This window comes from Meles meles, chromosome 18, assembly GCF_922984935.1.
Source record: "Meles meles chromosome 18, mMelMel3.1 paternal haplotype, whole genome shotgun sequence".
NCBI classification, from domain to species: domain Eukaryota; kingdom Metazoa; phylum Chordata; class Mammalia; order Carnivora; family Mustelidae; genus Meles; species Meles meles.
This window is the reverse complement of record NC_060083.1, coordinates 22,124,548-22,151,820: the sequence shown is the minus strand read 5'-3', so window position 1 is coordinate 22,151,820 and position 27,273 is coordinate 22,124,548. Positions and strand designations below refer to the sequence as shown.

General features: G+C 44.9%; 1 protein-coding gene across 4 annotated transcripts in view; it reads left to right on the top strand.

The window, feature by feature from the left end:
• The window catches only part of KIAA0100 (KIAA0100 ortholog), a 31,466-nt gene that overhangs the window by 635 nt on the left and 3,558 nt on the right, over window positions 1-27,273 (top strand). For all 4 annotated transcript variants that reach the window (XR_006815916.1, XM_045984807.1, XM_045984806.1 and 1 more), the window contains exons 2-32: window positions 382-505; window positions 1,260-1,309; window positions 1,611-1,758; window positions 1,937-2,055; window positions 2,273-2,333; window positions 2,521-2,710; window positions 3,451-3,574; window positions 3,740-3,864; window positions 4,108-4,175; window positions 4,288-4,433; window positions 5,946-6,064; window positions 6,173-6,336; window positions 6,497-6,755; window positions 7,284-7,489; window positions 10,805-11,897; window positions 12,331-12,522; window positions 12,652-12,854; window positions 13,002-13,120; window positions 13,242-13,462; window positions 13,975-14,165; window positions 14,281-14,380; window positions 14,513-14,715; window positions 15,959-16,253; window positions 19,119-19,276; window positions 19,554-19,760; window positions 23,829-23,928; window positions 24,155-24,337; window positions 24,692-24,813; window positions 25,303-25,458; window positions 25,544-25,665; window positions 26,820-27,000. Coding sequence is in view for 3 of the 4 variants with exons in the window: in XM_045984807.1 (XP_045840763.1) it covers window positions 382-505; window positions 1,260-1,309; window positions 1,611-1,758; window positions 1,937-2,055; window positions 2,273-2,333; window positions 2,521-2,710; window positions 3,451-3,574; window positions 3,740-3,864; window positions 4,108-4,175; window positions 4,288-4,433; window positions 5,946-6,064; window positions 6,173-6,336; window positions 6,497-6,755; window positions 7,284-7,489; window positions 10,805-11,897; window positions 12,331-12,522; window positions 12,652-12,854; window positions 13,002-13,120; window positions 13,242-13,462; window positions 13,975-14,165; window positions 14,281-14,380; window positions 14,513-14,715; window positions 15,959-16,253; window positions 19,119-19,276; window positions 19,554-19,760; window positions 23,829-23,928; window positions 24,155-24,337; window positions 24,692-24,813; window positions 25,303-25,458; window positions 25,544-25,665; window positions 26,820-27,000 (5,749 nt within the window). In the remaining variant the exon portion in view is untranslated. The remainder of the gene's footprint in view (window positions 1-381; window positions 506-1,259; window positions 1,310-1,610; window positions 1,759-1,936; window positions 2,056-2,272; window positions 2,334-2,520; window positions 2,711-3,450; window positions 3,575-3,739; window positions 3,865-4,107; window positions 4,176-4,287; window positions 4,434-5,945; window positions 6,065-6,172; window positions 6,337-6,496; window positions 6,756-7,283; window positions 7,490-10,804; window positions 11,898-12,330; window positions 12,523-12,651; window positions 12,855-13,001; window positions 13,121-13,241; window positions 13,463-13,974; window positions 14,166-14,280; window positions 14,381-14,512; window positions 14,716-15,958; window positions 16,254-19,118; window positions 19,277-19,553; window positions 19,761-23,828; window positions 23,929-24,154; window positions 24,338-24,691; window positions 24,814-25,302; window positions 25,459-25,543; window positions 25,666-26,819; window positions 27,001-27,273) is intronic.

Below are 27,273 nucleotides of genomic sequence, written 5' to 3'. Positions count from 1 at the left end.
GGGCGGAGACAGAGACCCCGTGGGGGTAGTGTGTGATGACACATCTGACACGGCGGCCTGTATTTGGACTCCCCTTCGGGCCTCTTCCTTCTTCATCTGGGATTCTTAAGGATTGGAAAGATTGCTTTCTTTGTCCCCAATTTAGGAGGTGGACTGTAGTTTGTCTGATTTCATTTGGGTGGAGGGGACACTCCAGGGCTAGGGTTTTGATCTTTGTGGCCCAGTGTACGTGACAGAGTGTTGTTCTGAGAGACCGGAGAGTTGCCCAGAAGATCGAACTTTAGGACATGACCTTTTTGCAAGGCCTTCTAGGACCAGGAAGGGGTGAGGAAAGCCAAAATTGGAAGATGGTCCTGGGAACTCACAGGGATTTTTCCGCAGGTGGTTTGTGGTCCGGTTGGCCACCAAGTGGTGTCAGCGGAAGCTGCAGGCGGAGCTAAAGATTGGCTCCTTTTTTTGGATCCAGAATGTCAGCCTTAAGTTTCAGCAACACCAGCAAACAGTGGTGAGTCTTGGGGAACTCCCTGGGTGTGTGTGGGGTGGACTCAGCTAAATTTTAACTATTTCTTTTTTTTTTTTTTTCCCTCTAAAATCCTGGGTGGCTTTCCTAGTTAACCCAGCCTTGTCACCTCTTTGCCAAGATGATTTTAGAGTTTGGAAGCACTGGGATTGATGCAAGTTGTTGAGTTAAAAATGCTTGTAAGGCACAGAGTGTTCAGGGTACAATAAGAAAGATACAGAACTAAGCACAGAGAAAAGATAACAGGAAGTAGAAGCACTTACTGTTCTAATTTAAGAGGAGAAATAGTAACATGTCCGTAAAACAGAAATACTGAGCAAGTTCAACCAGTGTCATTGTGAGGAGCAGGATATAGTGCTGAGGAGAGAAGTTGGTGGAAATGGAATGGAGAATATGTAGTGGAAGGACTATAGGACTTCCTCCTCTTCTTAGAAAATTTCCTGGCTGTCGGGCGCCTGGGTGGCTCAGTGGGTTAGGCCGCTGCCTTTGGCTCAGGTCATGATCTCAGGGTCCTGGGATCGAGTCCCGCATCGGGCTCTCTGCTCAGCGGGGAGCCTGCTTCCCTCTCTCTCTCTCTCTCTCTCTGCCTGCCTCTCTACCTAGTTGTGATTACTCTCTATCAAATGAATAAATAAAATCTTTAAAAAAAAAAAAGAAAGAAAGAAAATTTCCTGGCTGTCAAGCTGCTCATGGCTTGCCTAGCAGCTAGTGTACAATCCTATTTTCCACACTGTTTTAGGAAATTGATAGCCTGTGGATTTCCAGCAAACTCCTTAGCCATGATCTGCCGTGAGTACCCTATATCCCTATATCCTCATTCTTCCCTTGGGGAATATTTTGGGATTGGGGTTTGCAGACTGACATTCTTCAGAGGCCTCACAGCCCAAGGAGGGGGCTGGGGTTTTGCTGATGTCTCCTGGTTAGCCTGGAGGCTATTATTTTGTGAGACAGATATTGATAACTGCCATGAGGCTGTTCTCCATGATTTGAGCTACATTTTTAGGGAGGATTGGAGAGTGAATATTGGGGAGGGGAGAAGACTGCCATAAAGGGCTGGACCTGATGGCAGTGAGATCTCTCTTCTGGGCAGACGCTATGTGGCATTATGCTTTGGAGAAGTGCGTATCAGAACGGACCTACAGAAGGTTTCTGGCCTGTTTGCCCCATTTTCCCAGAGCACTGGGGTGCATCAAAAGGAACTGTCCTTCAGTCCATCCTTACTGAAGATCTTCTGTCAGGTGAGATTCTTCTCCCAGTTTCTCAGACTATAGTAGGGATAGCGGGCTGTAGAGTGATGCGTGAATTTTTCTGCCGTTTGGGGAATATAATACCAAGAGCTGCCTCTTATTCTTTCTCTACTGGAAAGGAAAGGCAATGCCTTGGTACTAATGATTATTCTTTGCTGCTTCTTTCTAGCTCTTCTCCATTCATGTAGAGTCTATAAACATCATGGTTCTCAAGGTGGCTACTTCTGAGTCTTTATGGCACATTCAGATCAGAGGAAGCAGCTTTCTTTTGGATAGTGATGGGAAAAGGTAACCACTGGGTGAAAGAAGATCTGGTAGTCCCATTCTTGCCTTATAATTTACGCATGGCTGGATGTCTGGGTGTCAGGTTCTCATTCTATAACAATTTGAGGAGAGGTTAAGGTTAGGCACTTTTCTTTGCCTTATTCCGTTTAGCCAGGAAAGCTTGACTGAAGTTAAGTGGTGAGAAAGGGGCCAAGTGCTCTTAATTTTTTTCCTTTCCCAGGCTGAAATGTGAGGTGAGCCTAAATCAGATCAACAGCAAAGTTCTTAAGAGTGGCCAGTTGGTGAGTATGCCATGGTCATTTAGATGCCTTGTTTCCTTCTGGGCATAGGATATGAAGGAGCTTACATTCTAGGTTCTGTGTTCTTATGGGGATTGCTCTCAAGGTGGTGTTCTAGACCACTGCATTTTGACCCAAAGCTCCCTGACTCCCTACATCTTAACACCTTAGAGGCTTGTCTTCCCTACAGGAGGATACTTGCCTAGCGGAGCTCTCACTGGCCCTAAAGCTGTGTCTAGAAGTGGGCATCAGCAGTCGGCAACTGAAGGCGATCACTGTGGATATGTGGACACTCCATGCTGAACTGCATGAGGGCCTCTTTCATAGTCAGCTGCTATGCCAGGGCCCAAGCCTGGCACCCAAACCTGTTCCTTGTTCAGGTAAAGCCCTGGCCAGTTAGCTTCTTGGGTGTGCTGTTCTCTTATTATTCTGGAATTATGTAAAAACAGTGGTCTCATTACTCATTAGGTGTGCTTTGTTATTCAGCACTACTTTTGACACTGAGGATAGCTAAAGGAGATAGGGCATTTACTTGGGAGTGAAAGAACTAACATTTAGTGGGTAATTATTGAAAATTAGACTTGTAGTATGAGTTTTTTGTATTCTCTCTCTAAATTCTCAGTATTTCACAAATGAGGAAACTGAAGCAAGAAGACCAGATAGGTGACTTGACTGAGGTAATAGAACTAGTCAGTAGTAAAAATGCAGTGTAAGTTATTTTGCCCTAAAGTCCATATTTTTTTTAAAGATTTTATTTATTTATTTGACAGAGATCACAAGTAGGCAGAGAGGCAGTCAGAGAGAGAGAGGGGGAAGCAGGCTGCCTGCTGAGCAGAGAGCCCAATGTGGGCAGAGGCTTAACCCACTGACCCACCCAGGTGCCCCTAAAGTTCATATTCTTTACATTGTATCAGCCTGCTCCCCATACTGTTTTTCTAAACTCCAGGGAAGGGAGTATAGTAGGTGCCTAAATCTTTGGGATATTTGCCTTGTGGCCTAGGATTGGGCATTTGGTTAGCCTACTTATGTGGGAAGATTTGGCCAAAGAGGACAGGGCATTTTGTGAGACTTGAGTATGCTAAGGATTGATGGCTCTTGTGTTATTCATTCATGTTTTCAGAGGTGACAGAGAACTTGGCTGAGCCAGCTCTGCCTGGCCTGTACCTCCTCCAGCAGCTGCCAGATCAGGTCAAGGTGAAAATGGAGATCACAAGTGTGGTGCTATCCATGAATAGTCAAAAGAGGTGAGATCTCTGCTGACACAGAGTGTGGAGAGAGATGATTCGAGCTCTATGCTGGGGTCTCAGTAACCCACCTAGTAGCTCCACTGCACTGAGCTTGTCTGTGGGGGAAAGGGAGTAAGAACGACATCCCACGTATTTCTGAGTCAAAGTCTGGCTCTGCTCTAGGCACCTGAATTGGACACTAAAGCTGCTGCATTTCCTGTACCACCGTGATGAGGATCAGCTGCCTCTTCGAAGCTTCACAGCAAACTCTGATATGGCACAGATGAGCACTGAACTCGTACTGAAAGGTTCCTGGTGGCGGGGCCGTCAATACCGAAAGGACTAGACCCTCTCTTTCCCCCATGCCCCAGTTGGCCTTCTTAATATCAGTGTAGCTAGGGATGGGGAGGAGGGAATATACTGAGAGAAAATAACCCCAACTCACGCGTTTTGGTGATAGTCTATTCATCTGCTTTCCTGTCTCTGACTGTCTCCTAGTTTTACCTTTTGTTTTCCCAGTGTTCTTCTCTGATCGCTCTTTGCCCTCACAGATGGTTTGTTGCTGTCCCAGAGTCGCCAACGCATCGTCTGTCTCAGCTCCCTCAAGGCTAATGTGCAGGTGTGATGACTGTGGGACCAAGAATCCTTTCTTTCTGTGCTCTCTCCCTGGATCATTGTCTTCTGAGCTACTGAGATAAAACCCAAGCCAACAGTTCTGGTGTTATTTCCAGGTGACCACCATTGACCTCTCAGCCTCCCTGGTTTTGAATACTTGTATTATTCATTACCGGCACCAGGAATTCTCTCACTGGCTGCACATGCTGGCCCTGGAGACCCAAGAGTCTAGTTCATCTATTTTTAAGGAAAGAAGGAAAAGGTCAGTGTAATCTTTTTTTTTTTTTTTTTTTTTTTTTTTTTTTTTTTTTTTTTTCAGTGTAATCTTTTTTTAGTCACCATCTTATCAGGTGGATTCTCAGATTCTTTTGATCTAAAGTGGCATATTCTGTTAAATATGTATTTTGATAAGTTCAATAGCATTTCTATTTTATTTATTTTTATTTTTTGAGAGAGAGAGAGAGCAAGCAGGGAAGCTGTGGGGGGAGGGGCAGAAGAAGAGGGAGGGGCTTGATTCGACCACCCTGAGACCATGACCTGGGCTGAAATCAAGAGTTGGATGCTTAACTTACTGAGCCACGCAGGTGCCCCAGTAGCACTTCTATTTTATATATCTTCCCCATTAAACTAGATTCTTTGACAGTAGGATGAAGTCCTTTGTTTTTATTTCTTCAGTGCCCAGCACTGTGCCTTGTTACACAAAATAAACAATTGTTGCTCGGAATTTAAATGATCCACAATCTTGTCTGCCTTAGATTATAAGGTGGTACATCTTGTCAGCAATGTCATCTCTCTCTGCATTGTGTTGCATAGAGAACTTAAGGCTAATGGTCTGGAAGCAGGGGCCGCCTCGGTGGCTCAGTTGGTTAAGTGTCTGCCTTCTGCTCAAGTCATAATCTCAGGGTCCTGGGGTCAAGTCCCACATCGGGCTCCCTGCTCAGTGGGGAACCTGCTTCTCCCTCTGCCTGCTGCTCTACCTGCTTGTGCACACGCGTGCGCTTTCTGTCTCCTTTTCCGACAAATAAATAAAATCTTTAAAAATAAGATGACTTGGGGTACCTGGGTGGTGCAGTGGTTTAAGCCTCTGCCTTTGGCTCAGGTCATGATCTCAGGGTCCTGGATTGAGCCCTGCATCAGGCTTTCTGCTCAGTAGGGAGCCTGCTTCCTCCCCTGCCGCTGCCCCCGCTTGCCTCTCTGCCTCCTTGTAGTCTCTGTCAAATAAATAAACAAAATCTTTAAAAAGAAAAAAGATAGGGGCGCCTGGGTGGCTCCGTGGGTTAAGCCGCTGCCTTCGGCTCAGGTCATAATCTCAGGGTCCTGGGATCGAACCCCGCATCGGGTTCTCTGCTTAGCAGGGAACCTGCTTCTCTCTCTCTCTGCCTGCCTCTCTGCCTACTTGTGATCTTTCTCTGTCAAATAAATAAAATCTTTTTAAATAAATAAATAAATAAATAATGAAAAAAAAAGATGGCTTGGAAGCAGTGCTCCTTGGTTATATTAGGTTGAATCATGTGATATACTGATGTTTATATTTACAGTTATATTTGATCTCTGAAATGGCAGTCTCATATGGTTCAACCTAATATCTTTCTTGCATCCCCACAGTTTACCATTGGGAATAACAAACTTAGGAGTTTGGTCTTTTATTTTCTAGTTGCATTCCATCCTGAGAATCACAACAAAACTCACCCTGACTTTTGAGAGCTTCAGGTATCTGTTCCATAATAGGAAGCTCCAATTCTTTATCAAACAATGATGTCTTATCTCTATGCAGAACCTTCCCCCAAATCCTGGCTCCCATCATCTTTAGCACCTCCATCTCCAATGTCAACGTTTCCATTCAGCTTGGTGATACACCACCCTTTGCCTTGGGATTTAATTCCATCTCTCTAGGTAAGACTCTGGGATAGAAAAGGAACAAGAATCTGTCCATTCGTGAAGCTATGCCTAATTGATGGCTACAGTGGCTCCATAGAACTCTCTCCTACCTTCTTTGTTTAGATTACCAGCACCTGAGGCCACAGAGTATCCATCAGCGGGGTGTGTTAACTGTGGACCATCTCTGCTGGCGGGTGGGCAGTGACTCCCACATTCAGCGGGCACCCCACCCACCCAATATGCATGTTTGGGGTGAGGCACTTGTTCTGGACTCCTTCACACTACAGGTAGGTGGGGACTTTGGTGAACAGCGGCCCATACAGTTTCCTTTCCCTGCCATGCTTTAGAGCATGGAGCACCTTTTTGGCAGAAGATGATGCATCAGGGTGTTATAGAACTGTGTGTTCTGCATGCTCCTAATGGGACTCGCTTTCTCTTCCTTTCTAGGGTAGCTATAACCAGCCTTTGGGCCTGTCTAGCACCCAGTCAGATACCCTGTTTCTTGATTGTACCATCCGTGGACTGCAGGTAGAAGCATCAGATACCTGTGCCCAGTGTCTCTCTCGCATTTTATCCTTGATGGACACACAATCTGCGAAGTCAGCTGCCTCTAGAGAATCTTCATTTGGGGAGTCTGTGTCATTACTGTGGAAGGTGGACTTGAAGGTGGAGGACATGAACTTGTTCACCCTTTCTGCCCTGGTTGGTAAGTGGGACAGGAAGTCTACAGTTAAATGGGTAGTTTATAACCTAAGAAGATTATACTGGTTTAGTCTGCTCCTTCTCATTTAACAAAGGTGATTATTTGGACTTTTTCTAAATTAAAGGCATGAAATGCTGGAAGGTCTTACATAACTTGGGTTTCTTGATATTTTCTTACAGGCTAATAGAAGGTATTAAGTATTAAGCAAGATTTATTTAAAAAAAAAGTCTTGATAGTTGATCAAGAAATTGAGACTTGTGTAGTTTTTTATTTCCTTATGTGTTTGGTTCTAGGGAGTAATACATCTCTGGGCACTTTGTAGGAGTTAGGGAGCTTCTTTGGCTTTGCTACTAGATTTAGGTAGGGTAAGATAGGAGAGTAAAAATTGCCCTGAAATATGAGGAATGAACTTAGGGAGGTATAGGGAATAAAGAAAACTAGAGTGAAGAGAATGAGTAAGAAAGGAGAGTGAAGGCTGAAGTTGCCATTTGGGAGCTGAGAACTAATGCTAACGTGGTTTCTGGATGTCAGGTGCTTCAGAGATCCGACTGGACACACTGACCGTCCTGGGAAGCGCTGAAACCTCCACTGTGGGTGTCCAGGGACTTGTGCTGGCCCTGGTGAAGTCAGTCACAGAGAAGATGCAGCCCTGCTGCAAGGCTCCTGACATCCCTACTCCCGTGCTCAGCCTCTCCATGCTCTCTATCACCTATCACAGCAGCATCCGTTCTCTGGAGGTAATGCTTCTCTGGGGCGGTGGAGTCAGGTTGGTTTTTCTCTAGGCTGAAGAGCATTTCCCAGTCTTTTTTCTTCTTTTTTTAAAAAAATATTTTATTTATTTATTTGACAGAGATCACAAATAGAAAGGCAGGTGGAGAGAAGAGGGGGAAGCAGGCTCCCCTCTGAGCAGAGAGCCCGATGCGGGTCTCAATCCCAGGACCCTGAGACCATGACCTGAGCCGAAGGCAGAGACTTAACCCACTGAGCCACCCAGGCACCCCTCCCAGGCTTTTGAGTCTGTTGTGAAACTCATCTGTGAGAAATATCACATCTTGCATTATCCTTTTTGTCCTGGCTTGTTCTATACGTTTTTAACTCTTTATTATGGAACATAAAATAAACACAGAACTAGAGAGAATATATGAATTTGTATGTATCCATGCCCAGCTTCAATTATTACCACTTAGGACCAACTTGTTTCAGCTCTGTACCCACCAGTCACCTTGCTGCCCGCTCCTGGATTATTTTGAAGCAGATATATGCCAGGACATAAAATTTCAACTGTAAATATTTCAGTGCATATCTCTGAAAAATAAGAGTGTTTTTTTGTGTTTGTTTGTTTGTTTTTTTAAAGATCATGATGTGGTGTTATTTCACTGAAGCCCTCAGCTCATTAAAAGGCTGGAAGGGAGGGGTGCCTGGCTGGCTCAGTGGTGGAGTGTGCGACTCTTGATGTTGGGGTTGTAAGTTCGAGCCCCGTGTTGGGTTTAGAGATTACCTAAAAATAGAGTTTTTTAAAAAATAAAAGGTCGAAAGAGATCAGAAGATGGAGGCAGTGGCAGGTTTTTTTGTTTTTGTTTTTTTCTTTTTTAAAGATTTTTATTTATTTATTTGACAGAGATCACAAGTAGGCAGAGAGGCAGGCAGAGAGAGAGGGGGAAGCAGGCTCCTCACTGAGCAAAGAGCCCGATGCGGGGCTCGATCCCAGGACCCTGAGATCATGACCTGAGCCGAAGGCAGAGGCTTAACCCACTGAGCCACCCAGGCGCCCCAGCAGTGGCAAGTTCTAAGAGGCTTTCCAAGATCTTTCTTTCAGGGTACCAGGTGAATATGGAACCCTCTTAGGAAGGGAGTGAGGTATCTTTCCAACTGTCAGATTTCAGCTTCCTTTGGAAGAAGTTGCCTTTTCAAGGCTGAAACTCAAAGGCATTTTTCTGTTCTGGAATTTAAACTGCTTAACTATTCAGAATGGACTTTGTTTTTCGAGCTTACAAGGACTCCTTTCTTTGAAGCATACTTTCACATATAAGTCATTTGCTGTATTGACTTGTGTGGTCAGTCTTTTTTATATTTTTTAAGAATTAAATCAAGGGGCGCCTGGATGGCTCTGTTGGCTGTGTGTCCGACTCTTGGTTTCCACTCAGGCTGTGATCTCATGGTTGCGGGGTCGAGCCCCATGTCAGGCTCTGTGCTCAGTGTGAAATCTTCAGATACTTTCTCCCTCTGCCCCTCCCCATTCGCACACACACACTCTCCCCCTAAAATGAATAAATAAAATCTTTTTTTTTTTAAGATTTTATTTATTTATTTGACAGAGATCACAAGTAGGCAGAGAGGCAGGAGGAGGGGGGTGGGAAACAGGCTCCCTGCTGAGCAGAGAGTCCAATGCGGGGCTGGATCCCAGGACCCTGGGACCATTACCTGAGCTGAAGGCAGAGGCTTAACCCACTGAGCCACCAGGCACCCCAATAAATAAAATCCTTTTTTTAAAAATTTTTTTTTAAATATTTTATTTATTTGACAGAGAGAAATCACAACTAGGCAGAGAGGCAGGCAGAGAGAGAGGAGGAAGCAGGCTCCCTGCGGAGCAGAGAGCCCGACGTGGGGCTCGATCCCAGGACCCTGGGATCATGACCTGAGCCGAAGGCAGAGGCTTTAACCCACTGAGCCACCCAGGCGCCCCTTTTTTTAATTTTTTAAAAGATTTTGTTTATTTATTTGACAGGCAGAGATCACAAGTAGGTGGAGGGCGCCTGGGTGGCTCAGTGGGTTAGGCCGCTGCCTTCGGCTCAGGTCATGGTCTCAGAGTCCTGGGATCGAGTCCCATATCGGGATCTCTGCTCAGCGGGGAGCCTGCTTCCCTCTCTCTCTCCCTCTGCCTACTTGTGATCTCTCTCTCGCTGTCAAATAAATAAAAATAAAATCTTAAAAAAAAAAAAAAAAAAAAAAAAAAAAAAAAAAAAAAAAAGAAAGAGAGGGGGAAGCCAGCTCCCTTCTGCACAGAGAGTCCGATGTGGGACTCGATCCCAGGATGCTGGGATCATGACCTGAACCAAAGGCAGAGGCTTAACCCACTGAGCCATTCCGGTGCCCTAATAAATAAAATCTTTAAAAAGAAAAAATTAAGTCAAGATACAATCATTACATGAAACAGTTTTTTTTCTTTTTTCCTTTTTTTTTTTTTAAAGGTTTTATTTACTTATTTAAGGTAAAGAGTGGAAGAGAGAGCACGAACGGGGTAAGGGGCAGAGGGAGAAGTAGACTCCCTGTTGGGCAGTGAGCTCAATGCGGGACTCGATCCCAGGACTCTGGGATCGTGATCTGAGCCAAAAGCAGATGCTGAACTGACTGAGGTACCCAGGTGCCCTGCATAAAACTTTCAAAGTGTATGGACCTTGGGGAGGGTATGTGCTATGGTGAGTGCTGTGAAGTGTGTAAACCTGGCGATTCACAGACCTGTACCCCTGGGGCTAATAATACATTATATGTTTATAAAAAAAAATAAAAAAACCTTTCAAAGTGATTATTAAAATGGTTATTACTGGGGTGCCTGGGTGGCTCAGTGGGTTGGGCCTCTGCCTTCAGCTCGGGTCATGATCTCAGGGTCCTGGGATCGAGCCCTGCATCGGGGTCTGCTTGGCAGGGAGCCTGCTTCCCCCTCTCTCTCTGCCTACTTGTGATCTCTGTCAAATAAATAAAATCTTTAAAAAAATGGTTATTATATAGAGTATGGCTATTATAGGAAGATAACTCACAGAAACAAAAAGTCAAATGACTTAAGTATGTGCTGTATATACTGCATATTCTGTGGTAGATACTGAAGAATCAACAGTCTAGAATCCAGTTGGGAACGCAAAAGTGTGTAAGTAAGAACTGTTAGCTCCATATATTCATGCTAAGGAGAACAAGGCAAGGGTGTAATTAATGCAGTTGCTCAGGAAATGGTCCTGAGTGGAGATGGTTCTGGACCCAGGTGTGCATGTATAATCTCACCCATCTCTCCTATTTTGGGATCTTGTAATTGACAGATCCTTTTCTCTTGGTCTCTGAAGGTTCAGTGTGGTACAGGGCTCACGTTACTTTGGAGCCCCCCAGATCACATGTACCTATACCAGCATGTCCTGGCTACCCTGCATTGCCGAGACCTACTGAGAGCCACTCTGTTTCCCAAGTCTGTGCCACGCCTTGCACTAGAGATCGCAGAGACCGCATCTGAACCAGAAGGCCTTCTCCCTGAGCCATCTCCCCCAAAGCGGCTATTAAACCTGACACTAGAGGTGAGCACAGCTAAGCTGACAGCTTTTGTAGCTGAGGACAAGTTCATTACCCTGGCTGCGGAGAGTGTGTCGCTGAGCCGGCATGGGGGTTCACTGCAGGCTTACTGCCCAGAGCTGGCTGCTGGCTTTGATGGCAATAGCATCTTCAACTTCAAGGAGGTGGAGGTACAGCTGCTGCCCGAACTGGAGGAAATGATCCTCCACCGGAACCCTTTCCCTGTGCTGCAGACCCTCCGGAACCGTGTGTGGCTTCTCTCCCTGGGCTCGGTCTCAGTGGAGTTTCCTTATCAGTATGATTTCTCTCGAACTCTGGATGAGGCTGTGGGCGTACAGAAATGGCTGAAGGGGCTGCATGGAGGAACTCATGCTCTGGCTTCTCCAAGCCCTGCCCCACTCCCACCTGATCTACTCTTAAAGGTTCATCACTTCTCATGGGTTTTCCTGGATGACGTTTTTGAGGTGAAACTTCGTGATAACTATGAACTAATGAAGGATGAAAGTAAGGAGAGCGCCAAAAGGCTGCAGTTGCTGGATGCCAAGGTGGCTGCCCTTCGGAAGCAACATGGGGAGTTATTGCCAGCCCGTAAAATTGAGGAGCTCTATGCCTCTTTGGAACATAAAAACATTGAAATCTACATTCAGCGCTCCCGTCGTCTCTATGGCAACACACCTATGCGCCGGGCTCTGCTCACTTGGAGTCTGTCAGGGCTAGAGCTGGTAGCTCTGGCAGATGCCTCCTTCCATGGGCCTGAGCGTGTGATAGAGCAAGTTCAAGAGCTTGATCCAGGCAGCCCTTTCCCTGCTGAGGGGATAGATCTTGTCATTCAGTGGTGTCGTATGCTCAAGTGCAGTGTTAAGACATTTTTGGGTAAGTAGCACTTCCTCATTTGTAAATAGAGTGTGGTGTTCGCCCTCAGAGCTCCAGAAAGCTCTCTGAGTGACTGCAGAGGAACTCAGTTATATTGGGAACTGTGGTGGTTTTTGGATGGGTGGAGTGGGATGGGTGGGCTCCTCTTCATTTCTTGGTTCCTGATTTTCACCCTGAAACTGCTTGGCTAACATGAAGGACAACTAACACAGTCATCTTCAGGGTTAGTGTGCCTCTTGGATCTCGGTGTTATACTCCTCAGCATCTGCTCGTGTCTCCATGCCGTTTCCAGCTTTCCTGCCAACTGCCAGCTCTTGTTCTCTCAGTTGACCTTGTTAAATAGATGGGTAAAAGTAGTGGCAGGGGAGAAAATGCTCAAGAATGTTGAGACAGTCCTCTGAATAGCCAGCGTATATCCTCCCTGTAATAACAGTTCGGATAAGAGATTATCCCCGGTACCTGTTTGAGATACGTGACTGGCGGCTGATGGGTCGACTTGTGGGCACCGAGCAGAGTGGTCAGCCTTGCTCCCGGCGGCGTCAAATCTTGCACTTGGGGCTTCCATGGGGTAATGTGGCAGTAGAGAGGAACATGCCCCCACTCAAGTTCTACCACGACTTCCACTGTGAGTAGAGGAGGGCAGTTGGTGTGGCTGAGGGACGTTGTGATGGCTGGGATGGGAGATGAGCTGAGGCCCTCTGGAGTGAAGAAAGAAGTAGCATAATAAGCTATATCCTTTGCTCCTCTATCCCAGCGGAAATCTTTCAGTACACAGTGGTATGGGGCCCGTGCTGGGATCCAGCCTGGACACTGATTAGCCAGTCTGTGGACCTCTTGACCAAGCCCTCAGCTGACCCCAGCCCACCCTTGCCCTGGTGGGACAAGAGCCGTCTTCTGTTCCATGGGGACTGGCACATGGACATTGAACAGGCAAATCTGCACCAACTGGCTACTGAGGTGAGGGGTTCGGGGGTTGTTTTATTACTGGGATGCTATGATTGGGGCTTGTATAGCACACGGCGTGGGGAGAGCCAACGGTACTTATTTGGGAGATTGGGAGATACTCTTATCCAGATCTCACCGACTTGTTGGGGGTGGTTACAGGACCCATACAACACAACAGAAAATATGCACTGGGAGTGGAGCCACCTGTCTTTTCATTGGAAACCTGGTCAGTTTGTGTTCAAGGGTGACTTGGATGTCAACGTGAGAACAGCTTCTAAGTGAGTGGAGTGATGGGTGGGGCCTCAACAGGGCAAGGGATTCAGGTTGGAGGGAGAGGGGAAGAGCCAGGGGGTTGCAAGTGATCAGGGCACTGAGAGCTGGGACTCTGTTGTGAGACAGGTATGATGACTGCTGCTTCCTTCACCTGCCTGACCTCTGCATGACACTGGACCTGCAGTGGCTATGCCATGGGAACCCCCATGATCACCACAGTGTCACTCTGCGGGCCCCAGAGTTTCTGCCTGAGGTGCCCTTGGGCCAACTCCATGACTCCTACCGGGCATTCCGCTCTGAGAACCTCAATCTCTCCATCAAGATGGATCTGACCCGGCACAGTGGGAGTGAGGCTTGGGTCTGGGGCAGTGGGAGGAAGAGTTGGGAGGATGGGCTTAAACACAAAGGACTTGACCCTCTGGGGCGGGGATAGGGAAAGCAAGGGAGGATTTGGATTAGGACCTTTTTTTGAGAAAGGGTGAACACAAAGCTTAGTTGGTGAACACAAAGCTTAGTTTTTTTTTTTGTTTTTTTTTTTAAGATTTTATTTATTTGGGAGAGAGAGAGAATACAAGCAGAGAGAGAGGGAGAAGCAGACTCCCCACTGAGCAGGGATCCAGATGCAGGGCTCTATCCCAGGACCTGGAGATCATGACTTGAGCCGAAGGCAGAGGCCTAACCATCTGTGCCACCCAGGCGCCCCCAAAGCTTACATCTTTAAAAGGAAAGGGCATTGGGGATATTGACTTGAGGCTGAATGCTGCTTGGGTTTTTAAACTTCTAAAAACTGAAGCTAGGGATGGATTTAGTCATCTCTGTTTTGATCACAGGTAGGAGATATCTATCTTGTCTTTTACAGCAATATCCCAGCCCCGGATTCTGTTATATAGTAGTACCCTGCGCTGGATGCAAAACTTCTGGGCAACTTGGACTAGTGTCACAAGGCCTATCTGTCGGGGAAAGCTCTTCAATAACCTGAAACCGAGCAAGAAGAAACTTGGCCAGCACTACAAGCAGCTTTCCTATACTGCGCTTTTCCCCCAGCTGCAGGTCAGGCTCTGACATCTTCAGTTCTGTTCCCCTTCCCTAGTTTTCTCATTTTTCCTTATCTTCATCATCTCTCGGATACCATTCTTTGTTCAGCGTCATGCTCTCTGCTTGCCAGGTGCATTACTGGGCCTCATTTGCCCAGCAACGGGGCATCCAGATTGAGTGCAGTCAGGGCCATGTCTTCACTAGGGGAACTCAGCGGCTTATACCTCAAGGTAGGTTCAAAGACTGCCTTCCTTTCTCGTAGTCCTTGCCCTCTTCGCTCTTCTTGTTCCTCTTCCTGCTTTCTGTCCCACACTGCCCTTCTGTGTCGGTCTGCATGGGCTCTGTATGGCTCCTTGTCTCAGCGGGCACAGTGATGCGGCGCCTCATCTCTGACTGGAGTGTGACCCAGATGGTTAGTGACCTAAGTCAGGTGACTGTTCACCTGATGGCTTCGCCCACTGAAGAGAATGCTGATCACTGCCTTGATCCTTTGGTGACAAAGACCCACCTACTGAGCCTGTCCTCCCTCACCTACCAGCGGCACAGCAATCGCACAGCTGAAGAGGTACCATGTGACTCGGTCTCTTTACGACCTTATTTGTATCAGTACGTGTCTTGGTTTATTTGGGTGGCCATAACAAAATACCGAAGACTGTGTGGCTTAAACAACAGAAATACATTTCTCACAGTTTTGGGGGCTGGAAGTCTAAGATTAGGGTGCCAAGCATAGTCAGATTCTGGTGAGGGCTCTTTCCTGTCTTGTAGACAGTTGCCTTTGCTGTGTCCTCACAAGGCAGGAAAAGAGAAAGGGAGCATCCTCTTTGGTGTCTCTTCTTATAAGGGCACACTGATCCCATCATAAGGCCCTACCCTCATGACCTCATTTAAACCTAATATCCTCCTAAAGGCCACATCTCCAAATATTATCATACTGGGGATTACGGTCTCAACATATGAAGTTTGGTTGGGGCAACAATTCAGTCCATGGCAGTGGGTTTCAGGCAGAAGTCCAGGTAATGTTTCTAACTATATTCCAAGCATATATATCATTATTATATGATGAATTCACTATCAGCTGTATCAGTGTCCCTCTTTTTGAAAATTCCTTTTCTCCCTCTTCTTCTAAAGATAGTCTCTTGCCCTTCAGGAAACAGTAAAATTTTTTTCCTAGGACCTTATTTGATGGGATTTTTTGCCCCCTAATTAAGGAAAAATTTTATGTTGAAATTTTTTTTCTTCTTGTTTTTAGTTAAGTAGGTTCCATGCCCAAGCTGGGGCTTAAATTCACAACCCTGAGATCAAGAGTCACATGCTCTACCGACTGAGACAGTTAGGTGACCGTATGTTGACATTTTCTGAACCATGTAAATATAGTGGATATAGTCTGAGTGTAGTTTAATGCACACATTAAGACCACTTAGTTTTTCTTTCTCTAGGGTTGTCTTATCTCTCCCAGAACAGATTTTTTTTTTTTTTTCTTTTTAGGTGGATGGGGGGGAGCAGGAGGAGAGGGAGAGAGAGAAACTTTTTTTTGTTATTAAAGATTTTATTTATTTATATGAGAGAGAATGAGTGAGAACATGAGCAGGGAGAGGAGCAGAGGGAGAGGCAGATTCCCCACCGAGCAGGCCCCCCCCCCCCCCCCGGACCCTGGGCTCATGACCTGAGCCGAAAGCAGATGCTTAACCAACTGAGCCAGGCACCCAAATAGATTGCTTATTCAACAAGTTTGTTTTCTTATCTCTATATCTGTGGTACAGGAGAAATTGTGGGAATTTCCATGCTATCTTGTGGTTTTTGTTTCTTAGGAGCTCTCTTCTCGGGTTGGGGATCCTGCCTTTCACACACACCAGCTGCACTTGGTAGATTTACGGGCTTCGTGGACAACCACCAATCGGGACATTGCCTTTGGCTTATATGATGGCTATAAAAAGGCAGCAGTACTCAAACGTAACCTCTCTACTGAGGCCCTGAAGGGGTTAAAGATTGAACCCCAGATGCCAGCTAAAAAGCCAAAGCAGAGTGTTCTGACCAGTGCCCCAGCCCCACCTCCCGTCAACACTCCCAGCTTTAGTGGACAGCCTGAGAAGGGGTCATCAGGAGGTAAGCTGGGGCAGATGAGACTTCATCGGGTTAGGGTTAGAATATGTCCATGGGATTGGACAGGAATTGGGAAGGATTAAATCATGGATGGTTCCTCTAGATGTAGAGATGAAAACTATTGTTTCTCCATATTGGGCCGCCTTAGTCTCTCTTTTTTTTTAAAGATTTTATTTGTCTGTTTGACAGAGAGAGTGTGCAGGAGCTGAGGGGAGGGGCAAAGGGGGAAGGAGAAGCATGTTCCCTGCTGAACAGGGAGCCTGAAGAGGGTCTCAGTCCCAGGACCCTGCGATCATGACCTGAGCAGACGCTTATCCGACTGAGCCACGCAGGTGACCCAGTCCACTCAGTCTTACATAGCAATGATATAGGGGTATTTAAAGGGTGTGATCCTGTGACCAAGAGAATAGGATCATAAAGGAGTGATGGGTCAAAACAGTATGAGTAAGGGAAAGAAAGGATTAAAGAATTGTTTTGTGGTTTGATGAATTAATTTGTTCAGTCAGCAAATATTGAGTACTTAACAGGCACAAAGCACTGTGCTGGGTTCATGAGAGATATAAAATGAAAGACATTCTACTTGCTACAGCAAGTAGTTTATCATCTCTGGATGAGCTAAGATTATTTGTTCATTCACTCAACCACTCATTCATTTATAGATTCATTTTAGCTTATAGACGATTTATAATGCGCCAGACATAACCCTAGACATTAGCAATATAAAGATGAGAGAAAGCTCAGAAACTAGTAGGTAAGCATGTAAATTATTATTTCATTATGAAAATGCTTTGTAAGAATGTTCAAGAAGAAAGTATTTAAATCAGCATCGGGAAGTCTAGAAAGGCTTCCTAGAAAAGATAGTTGAGATGGGTCTTAAAAGATGAGTAAGAGGGGCACCTGGGTGGCTCAGTGGGTTAAAGCCTCTGCCTTCAGCTCAGGTCATGATCCCAGGTTCCTGGGATCGAGCTCCGCATCGGGCTCCCTGCTCAGCAGAGAGCCTGCTTCCAACCCCTGCCTGCCTCTCTGCCTACTTCTTTTTTTTTTTTTTTTTTTTAAGATTTTATTTATTAATTTTGACAGAGAGAGATCACAAGTAGGCAGAGAGGCAGGCAGAGAGAGTGAGAGGGAAGCAGGCTCCCTTCAGTGCAGAGAGCCCGACGTGGGACTCGATCCCAGGACCCTGAGATCATGACCTGAGCCGAAGGCAGCGGCTTAAACCACTGAGCCACCCAGGCGCCCTCTCTGCCTACTTCTGATCTCTGTCTGTCAAATAAATAAATAAACTCTTTAAAAAAAAAAAAAAAAGAAAGAAAGATGAATAAGAGTTCAACAGGCAAGGAGAAAGGAGAGGGCATTTTAGGGAGAAGGAATGATAACAAGTTCATGGTGAGTTTAGAAGAAGGTGAAAAGTGATTATCTCACAAGTGAGAAGTGAAAGTATATGGGAGTTCTTGACTGGAGTGAAGGAGGGAGTGCAATCAGAGAAAGATTTATTGATGAAGTAACATTTAAGCTGGACTTTGAAGCCTTAATACGGTTTGAACTTGTGGAAATGGGGAGAAAGGGCATTCAAGGCAGAGGGAGTATCCTGATAGGAGTAGAATTGGTAAAGCTCAGTACATTCAAAGGAGAGCAAACAGTCTGTTTCAGTTGTCATAGAGAGTAGCTAAGATGAGGAGTGAGGGGAGATCCTGGAAAGGAAAGCTGCACATAGACCATCAAAGGTCTTCCATACAAGGCTAAGGAATTTTTGGTCCTTATTTAGCAGATAGTGGTGAACTACTAAAGGCTTTTGAATAGGGATGTGTCATCATTAGACTTAATTTTTAGGAAGATAAATCTTGGGGTGCTGTGGAGGAGGACTCGGGGGGAAAACTGGAGGTGGAGGGACCGATAAGGAAACTATTGTGGCATCCCAACAACATGTAATGGTAGAGGCAGTGAGAATGGAGATGGGAGATAGATAGAAATGTTAATGTGCCTATGACATGTGTAATGCAAGGAACACATCTAGGTAATGTCTAATAGCTGGAGATGAGATCTAAAAACTTAGTACTAGAGATGAAGATTTTGGGAGTTTCAGCATGAGCTAAGAGGTAAGGCCAACGAGGTAATAATAGTTGCCTATTGTGTGGCATGTACTCTGCAAAATACTTCTATATGTTGTTGTATTAAATTCCCTCAACAACCTTATGAGACACTTACTCTTATTTTACAGACATGGAAAGTGAGGCCCAGGTTAAAGCAAGCTGCCAAAGGTCACAATCAAGAAACTGGCAGAGATAGGATCTTAAATACAGGCTGACTAGTCTGATTCTGGAGGCTGCTATTAACCATAACACACTGTTAGACAAACTCATTAGAAGAAAAGAGGAAGAGGGGAACATGCCAAGGGTGGACCTTAGGAGATACTCATTTTCTAAAACTTGGGAGAAAAGGATTTAGAGGCATAATCAGAGGAAGCAGTAGAAGTATGAGAACACAGTGGCACTAATGGCAAGGGAGTGGTTTCATGGGGAAAGGAGTGGTCAACAGACATTTAAGATAATACGAGGTGAAAAATATAAGTAACAAAATGAGAAAAGAAGGATCCTAGAATAATTCAGAGTTTGGTATACCTAGGAGAAAAAAATGCTGCCACTTACGTAGTATTTGTAAGTTTTTTTTGTGAATCTATTACTTTTGTTAAATTGAAGGGAAAATGAAATGACAACCCTTATTTTGCCCTCAAGGATGAAGGGGTGGAATGGATAAGTTGCAGATAGGAGAATGTGTTGTAGAGAAATTGAAGGAAGATCATTTTGGCCCTAGATGTGTTCCCCATCCTTTTGAGATTATGACTTTTTCCCACTTCCTATTTCCCTGCAGGTGCCTACATGTTGCAGAAGTTGATTGAAGAGACAGATAGGTTTGTAGTGTTCACAGAAGAGGAGTCAGGTGTGAGTGACCAGTTGTGTGGCATTGCTGCCTGCCAGACGGATGACATATATAACCGAAACTGCCTTATTGAGCTGGTTAACTGCCAGGTAACTTTTCTTTACCAGAGCACCTCAGCCTTGGGCTAGATCATAGTATGTGTTCATCTTCTCCCACCACTAAATAAGAATGGGCAGACAGAGTTCCAAAAAAATATTCCTTCCAGCAGGTATCCAGGATAATCCAACTTTCATGTCTAAAACCATAACATGCACTCAGTAAGCCAGAATTAGACCCAGCTGTAGTCATTGGTACAATCCTTTCACTAACCTTCTCACCTTCCCTGGTGGCCCTTGTGCTGTAATTTTGCTTCTGTCTGTGGTATAGATGGTTCTTCGTGGAGCAGAGACAGAAGGTTGTGTCATTGTGTCAGCTGCCAAAGCTCAGCTGCTGCAGTGCCAACACCATCCAGCCTGGTATGGTGACACATTGAAGCAAAAGACATCCTGGACTTGCTTACTGGATGGCATGCAGTACTTCGCCACCACTGAAAGCAGCCCCACTGAGCAGGATGGCCGACAGCTCTGGTTAGAGGTTAGTCCGTGGCACTGGGAAGGCCCATTATAGTCCCAGTTTTCCATATTTGGCTCCTTTCAGCAGACTGTTTGCAAGATTCCTGCTAGTACCTGTTGCTCCAGCTTAGTAGAATAACGAAGCTGGTTACACCTTAAATGTAGGAATTGTAGGCAGTCTCTGATTTGTGGTCTGTGAGCACATAGTGCTTTTTTTTTTTTTTTTTTAATCTCTTGCTATTCTTTTTAATTGCAAAGGAAATTCTCATTTCCCAGTACCAGAATAAAGTAGGTTGGAGCTTTTTTACTTTTTTTTTTTTAAGATTTTATTTATTTATTTGACAGAGAGATCACAAGTAGGTAGAGAGGTAGGCAGAGAGGGAAAGCAGGCTCCCCGCTGAGCAGAGAGCCCGATGCAGGGCTCCATCCCAGGACCCTGAGACCATGACCTGAGCCAAAAGCAGAGGCTTAACCCTCTGAGCCACCCAGGCACCCCAAGAATTTTTCTACTTTTGAGAAGATTGCTGACCCCTGCTAATAAAGCACACAATCAGGGGGCAGCCAGGAAAACAGGCAGTAAGTCGGAGAACTTTAGGTAAGTTCTCTATCTGCCCTTTCTCCAGTTTCTTTTATGAAGGTGGTTGATTGGTTGTTTCAGCAAAGTAGTAAGGTTGAATAGAAAGATTGCTTGTCTAGCAGTCAGGTTATGTGAGTTCTAGTGCCACCTTTGCTATTATAGTAGCCATGAGCCTTGAGCGAGTCATTGATATTTATACAATTGAGTTAATACTTCTCTCTCACAAGATTATTGAAAGGATCAGTGAGACAGTGCTTTGAAAAACACAAAGCTTCATTTAGAGGGAAAATAATCCTACCATTTTTAAAAAGTTGTTAGGTCAGGGGTGGTGAAAGTGTGTCAAGGTAATGTTTTCTTAGATGGTGAAATTATGAGCAGTTGGCAGGGACTAGGCTGTAAGTTTTCTTTTCAGCTTAATAAAACAATTCGCATTATAATTTCTAGGATATAATATCGGAATTATTGAGAGATCTAATAGTTTATAACGTAAGATGTACCTAGCCAGTATTCTTGCACAGGCGTGAAGTGGTCATGTTGTGCTGGGCATGGTACACCCAAATGACTTATACATCCAGCTGCATCTGTTAAGCCCCAGTGTGGTAACTTCATTTGCCATTATACTCAATGGGGAAAAAGCTAATCCCTCTTCCCTGCCTGGTGCTTCTTACTCCAACAACCTTTGGGCTCAAATCTAGCAACCTCAGATGTAATTTCATACAAGGTAATCATTTAATCAGATGTCAAGCCAAGGAAGGTTCAGGTTGTTGATAATATGAGAGGTCATGTAATCTATCATATTACAGCTGTGGTTCACGCAAGCCGTGCTCTTTACCAGTAGTCTCAGGAGATAGGCGCAGAAGATTCTAACTACTCAGGCAGAGGTGGGCAAGATGAGCTATGCAAGATCTCTCTAGCATTTTCTGGGCCTCTGCTGCTTTTAGGCATGCCTTCTTTTGCATGTGAACCCTTTATTCCCTTCAGGCTATGGTATTAGCATTAGAATAGAATGTGTGTTTGGCTTAGATGGGAGGGACTTTGTGGGTGGGTTGTTTTTTTTTTGTTTGTTTGTTTTTTAACCTTTTATTTATTTGCGGCACCTGGGTGGCTCAGTGGGTTAAGGCCTCTGCCTTCCGCTCAGGTCATGATCCCAGGGTCCTGGGCTTTCTGCTCCGCGGGGAGCCTGCTTCCTCCTCTCTCTCTGCCTGCCTCTCTGCCTACTTGTGATCTCTATCTGTCAAATAAATAAATAAAATCTTTTTTTAAAAAAAGATTTTATTTATTTGAGAGAGGGAGAAAGTGTGCTTGTGCATGGGTGTTCAGGGGTAGGGGCAAAGGGAGAAAGAGAGGGAGAGAGAATCTGGAGCAGACTCCATGCTGAGTGCCAAGCTGGAGCCCTGAAATCATGACCTGAGCTGAAACCAAGAATAGATCATTGAACCGACTGATCCACCCAGAAACCCTGATACTAGCTATTTTGGTGTGAAGTGGTTTTGATTTGCATTACCCTGATAATCAGTGATGTTGAACGTCTTTCCGTGTTTCTGTTAGGCATCTGTATGTCTTTTTTGGAAAAACATCTACTCAGGTCCTCTGCCCACTTTTAAATTGGATTAATGTTTTTTTGGTGTTGAGTTGTAGGAGTTCCTTATGTATCGTTTGCAAATATCTTCTTCCATTCAGTAGGTTGCCTGTTTGTTTTGCTTATGGTGTCCTTTACTGAGTTGGCAGGGGACTTTCATCTTGCCTTTCCTATATGAATTTTTTGTGACTTGGCAGATTTGCTTATGGTCTATCCATATCACTCATTCTCTTACTCATTTTGATTTCAGCTTAGCAGAGACTTAGCAGGGAGCCTGCTTCCTCCTCCTCTCTCTCTGCCTGCCTCTCTGCCTACTTGTGATCTCTGTCTGTCAAATAAATAAATAAAATCTTAAAAAAAAAAAAAGAATTCATTCCCCTTTCCCCATAGGAAGTGTCAAAGAGTGATCATCTGAAGACAGAAAACAGCAAGAATACAAACACATGAATATCAAAGTGGGTGGGAAAGTCATGGGTTTTGATGAAATTTGTTGTGCTTAACATGATTTGAATTTTTTCCTGTTTTCTTAATTTTGGTAAAATACATATAAAATTTACTGTTTTAACCATTTTTAAGTGTAAAGTTTGGTGGTATTAAATATATTCATGATGTTATTCAGCCATCACTGCCATCCATCTCCATGACTCCTCATATTGTAAAACTGAAATTGTACCCATTAAACAATAACTCCCCACTTCTCCTTTCCAGTCCTTAATAACTGCCATTGTACTTTCTGTCTCTATAATTTTGACTATTCGTTTTTGTTTTTTTTTTTTTTAAGATTTTATTTGTTTATTTGATATAGACAGTGAGAGAGGGAACACCAGCAGGGGGAGTGGAAGAGGGAGAAGCAGGCTCCCTGCTCAGGCGTCCTCCATCCCAGGTCGCTGGGATCATGACCCTAGCTGAAGGCAGACTAAGTGCATCTAGTTTTGACTATTCTTAAGTATCTCATATAAATGAAATCATATAGCACTTGTCTTTTTGTAACTGACTTAATTTCACTTTCTAGAATCTCTTCAAGGTTTATCTGTGTTGTAGCGTCTTTTTTTTTTTTAAAGAGAGGGAGAAAAGAAGTGGGAAAGAGAGAGAGAGAGGCAGGTAGGGGGAAGGGCAGAGAATCTTAAGCAGGCTTCGTGCACAATGCAGAGCCCAGTGTGGGGCTTGATCTCACAACCCTGAGATTATGACCTGAGCCAAAATCAAGAGTCGGATGCTTAACCGACTGAGCCACCCAGGTGCTCCAGCATCTTCCTTTTTAAGACTGAATTCCATTTGTGTGTGTGTGTGTGTGTGTGTGTGTGTGTGTATGCACACCACACATTGCTTATCCATTCATCTACCAGTGGATATTTGGGTTTCTTCCATATTTTAGCTATTGTGAATAATGCCATACGAACATATACAAATCTTTTCAAGACCCTGCTTTCAGTTCTTTTGTGTATATATCCAGAAGTAGAATTGCTGGATCATATAGTAATTTTGTTCTTAACTTTTTGAGGAATTGTGCTTGATGTAATGTTTGCCACAGTACCATTATACCATTTGACACATCCCCAACAGGGATCCAATTTCAGCACACCCTTGCCAGCATTTGGTATATTCTCTCTCTCTCTCTCTCTTTCTTTTCTTTTTTTTTTTTTTTTTGATAGTAGCTATCCTAATGGGTGTGAGGTAGGACAGGATTTAATTTTAACCTAGCTTGCTTTTCTGGCCTCAGGCCTGCAGGTTTGGCAAATGTGCGTGTAAATCATTTGGCGTTGGGGAATTTGGGTGGTTTGGGCCAGGAGGGAGTCACGTATGTCTTCTACCATGGGAGATCCTTAGGCTATTCTAGGCAGTGGAAGTCTGAATAGTAAGTATAACTGCTTGCATCTTAGAGGTCTATGACCCAGTTGGCCAGGAGTTAAATGTGCCTGTATCTCTGTCTTCAGGTAAAGAATATCGAGGAGCACCGGCAGCGTAGTCTGGATTCTGTGCAGGAGCTGATGGAGAGTGGGCAGGCAGTGGGAGGCATGGTTACCACCACCACAGGTCAGCTCTCCCTTATTCCTCATCATGTGGTTAGGAAGAGAGGCGCATTTTCTTACATACTCTCAAGATTAACATATGCTGGGGTAGGACCATTTTGTGTTAGACTAGGTTGAAAGCAAGTGTCTATAGAGTTCCCTAGACATCACACGTAGCCGGAGACATCACTCCTAGCTCTTACAGTACCTTTATTGAGAATGTCTTTTATCTCTTTCCCACCTCTTCCCAGATTGGAACCAGCCAGCTGAGGCGCAGCAAGCCCAGCAAGTCCAGCGGATCATTTCACGCTGTAGCTGCCGAATGTACTATATCAGTTACAGCCATGACATTGATCCTGAGCTAGCAACTCAGATTAAACCACCTGAGGTCCATGAGAACCAGGAAAAGGAAGATCTCCTAAAGAAACAGGAAGGTATTCAGGGCTTGAAAGACTTTTAGAAGGGGACTAGGGTACTTGTGAAAGTAGTTGCTTCCTTCGTGGTTCTGAGTCAGTAGTGTTATTAGAAGTCCCACTGTGCATTGGACATTACTTTGCTCTGCATTATGTAAGGTCTGCTGTAAGAGGCTGAAGTGTGCTCTTGGAGGGAACTGGGGTGAATGGGAATTGTTTCATTCTAAAATAAGCAAACATATTTCTACCCATGAGCATCTCACTAAGCTGTTTCTATGGGGTTAACAGGAGAGGTTCCAAGTATGGGTTAAAAGATGGGGGTAGGTATTTAGAGAGAACCTTGAGTTTCTTACTTAGCTGCTAACAATTACATAGGGGCTGTGGATACCTTTACCCTTATTCATCATGAGCTGGAAATCTCCACCAACCCAGCTCAGTATGCCATGATCCTGGACATTGTCAACAACCTGCTGCTCCACGTAGAACCTAAGCGGAAGGTGAGCATGGGCCTTTATAGAATGCCAGTTAGCCTCTCAGGAACCCATAGACCTTGTGCTTTATTTGGGGTCCAGTAAGAAAAGCCATGACTCAGACTGAAAAAGGGCCTTGTGATTGGTACATCCTCTGTTAATTAGTAGCAGCTATTGATTTTCACTTACCCAGGAAGGGTCTTGAGTGTTCCAGAGACTGTAGAGCTTGTTTACTTGATTATTTTTCTTGGTCAGTTCTCTACTCAGTCACTGTGATACCTCTGAAATCAGTAACTAGTCCCCACTATCACCTCCATCCCTACCCTGTGGGACTGGCTTACTGTGAAATCTTTACTACTTCTGCATGGGCCTGCCCCTTATACTTGCTACTAATGCTGACAGATACAGGTAAGCTTTCTAGAAGAGATCCATATTCCTTGTCACTTTTTCTGTTTCACTTTATTGCAAGACATATCTGTTAAAAAATCTTGTTCATTTCCTTTTCCACTACTTCAGGAGCATAGTGAGAAGAAGCAGCGGGTCAGGTTCCAGCTTGAGATCTCTAGCAATCCTGAGGAACAGCGTAGTAGCATACTACATTTGCAGGAGGCTGTGCGGCAGCATGTGGCCCAGATACGGCAGCTGGAAAAGCAGATATATTCTATCATGAAGGTAGTTACCGGGGCAGTCTGAGGAGAAGGTGTTTTCCTAGGACAAGGGAGATCTCCTCTCAGTTTCTCCTGCCCTGGATCCCTAGTCTTTGCAGGATGACAGCAAGAATGAGAACCTGCTTGACCTGAACCAAAAGCTTCAGTTGCAGCTAAACCAGGAGAAGGCCAGTCTACAGCTGGAAAGCGAAGAACTTAATATCCTCATCAGGTGCCACAGCATTCTTTCTCTGCCTCTTTCTGGTGCCCCAGCTAGGGTTGATCTCTCTTCCTTGCCTATGTTTTTTTTTTCTTTTTTTTTTTTTTTTAAAGATTTTATTTATTTATTTGAGAGACAGAAATCACAAGCAGGCAGAGAGGCAGGCAGAGAGAGAGGGGGAAGCAGGCTCCCCGCCGAGCATAGAGCCCAACTAGGGGCTTGATCCCAGGACCCTGAGATCATGACCTGAGCTGAAGGCAGAGGCCTCAATCCACTGAGCCACCCAGGCGCCCCTTCCTTGCCATGTTAGTGATAGCCTTTGGGTCTCGTGCACATCGTCGAAGGCTGATGTAGATTTGGGTACTTCCTGAATGAGCCTGGCTGGACTTGGCCAAAAGACTGAGACTAAGAGACCCCCTCCTTTGGCTCTTCATTAGAGTACCTCTTAGGAAAGGAGAAAACCAGATAGTTTGGAAAGATCACTTTTGTGACCTTGCTGTGTGCAGGTGAATTGACAATAAAATGTCTTGAAGTTGATCAGTAAGGAGCACAACTGCAGGTACAATCATAGGGGTTTATTAGTGGGCATAGACTTTTTTTAAAAGATTTTATTTATTTATTTATTTATTTATTTATTTATTTATTTGTCAGAGAGAGAGAGAGTGAGTGTGCACACAAGCAAGGAGAGTAGCAGAGGCGGAGAGAGAAGCAGCCTCACCGCCAAGCAAGGAGCCCAATGTGGGACTCGATCGTAGGACCCCGGGATCATGACCTGAGCTGAAGGCAGTGTGGCTCAACCGACTGAGCCACCCAGGCATTCCTGGGCAGAGAATATTTTATTAGTTGCGGGGGGTTGCCTGGCTGGCTCAGTCAGTAGAGCATGCGACTCTTGATGTCGGGATCATGAGTTTAAGCCCCAGATTGGGTGTAAAGATTATTTAAAAAAACAAAAAAAGCAGCAGCAGCTGTGGAACTAAAAGATGGGCTTTAGCTCCCAGGCTCCAGGTGTGAGGAGCAGTGAATCCAGCGGAAAAAATTTAGGGAGTACCTGTTCCAAAATAGGTATATCTCATGGTTTACCTCCTGCATCATTCTAGAGCATTCCACCCGACCCTAACCCAAATGCTGTTACCCTTATTGGCTCTGGCCCTCCTGTCCATCTGCAGGTGTTTTAAGGACTTCCAGTTGCAACAGGCCAATAAGATGGAGTTGCGAAAGCAACAAGAAGATGTGAGTGTTGTCCGTCGCACTGAGTTCTACTTTGCTCAGGCACGATGGCGCTTGACAGAGGAAGACGGACAGCTAGGAATTGCTGAACTGGAGCTGCAGCGGTTCCTCTACAGCAAGGTATCGGGTATACAGTCATACAAAGGCAAGCTGTGTTGAGAGGCGTTGACCTGTCTCAGGAGTCTTACAGAAAGAGACACAAAGAGGCTAATTATTATATGATTACTGATGATGTTACTGATGATAGATACATGAGCATAGTTCCCCTTAGACACAATTGTTTGTACTTTGAAATTACACAGATATAGATGAGCTTGATCAAATGCTTCTTCCACTGAATAAAAGTATCCCTAGAAAGATGGCCCAGAGGGAAGTCATCTTCCAAGTCCAGCT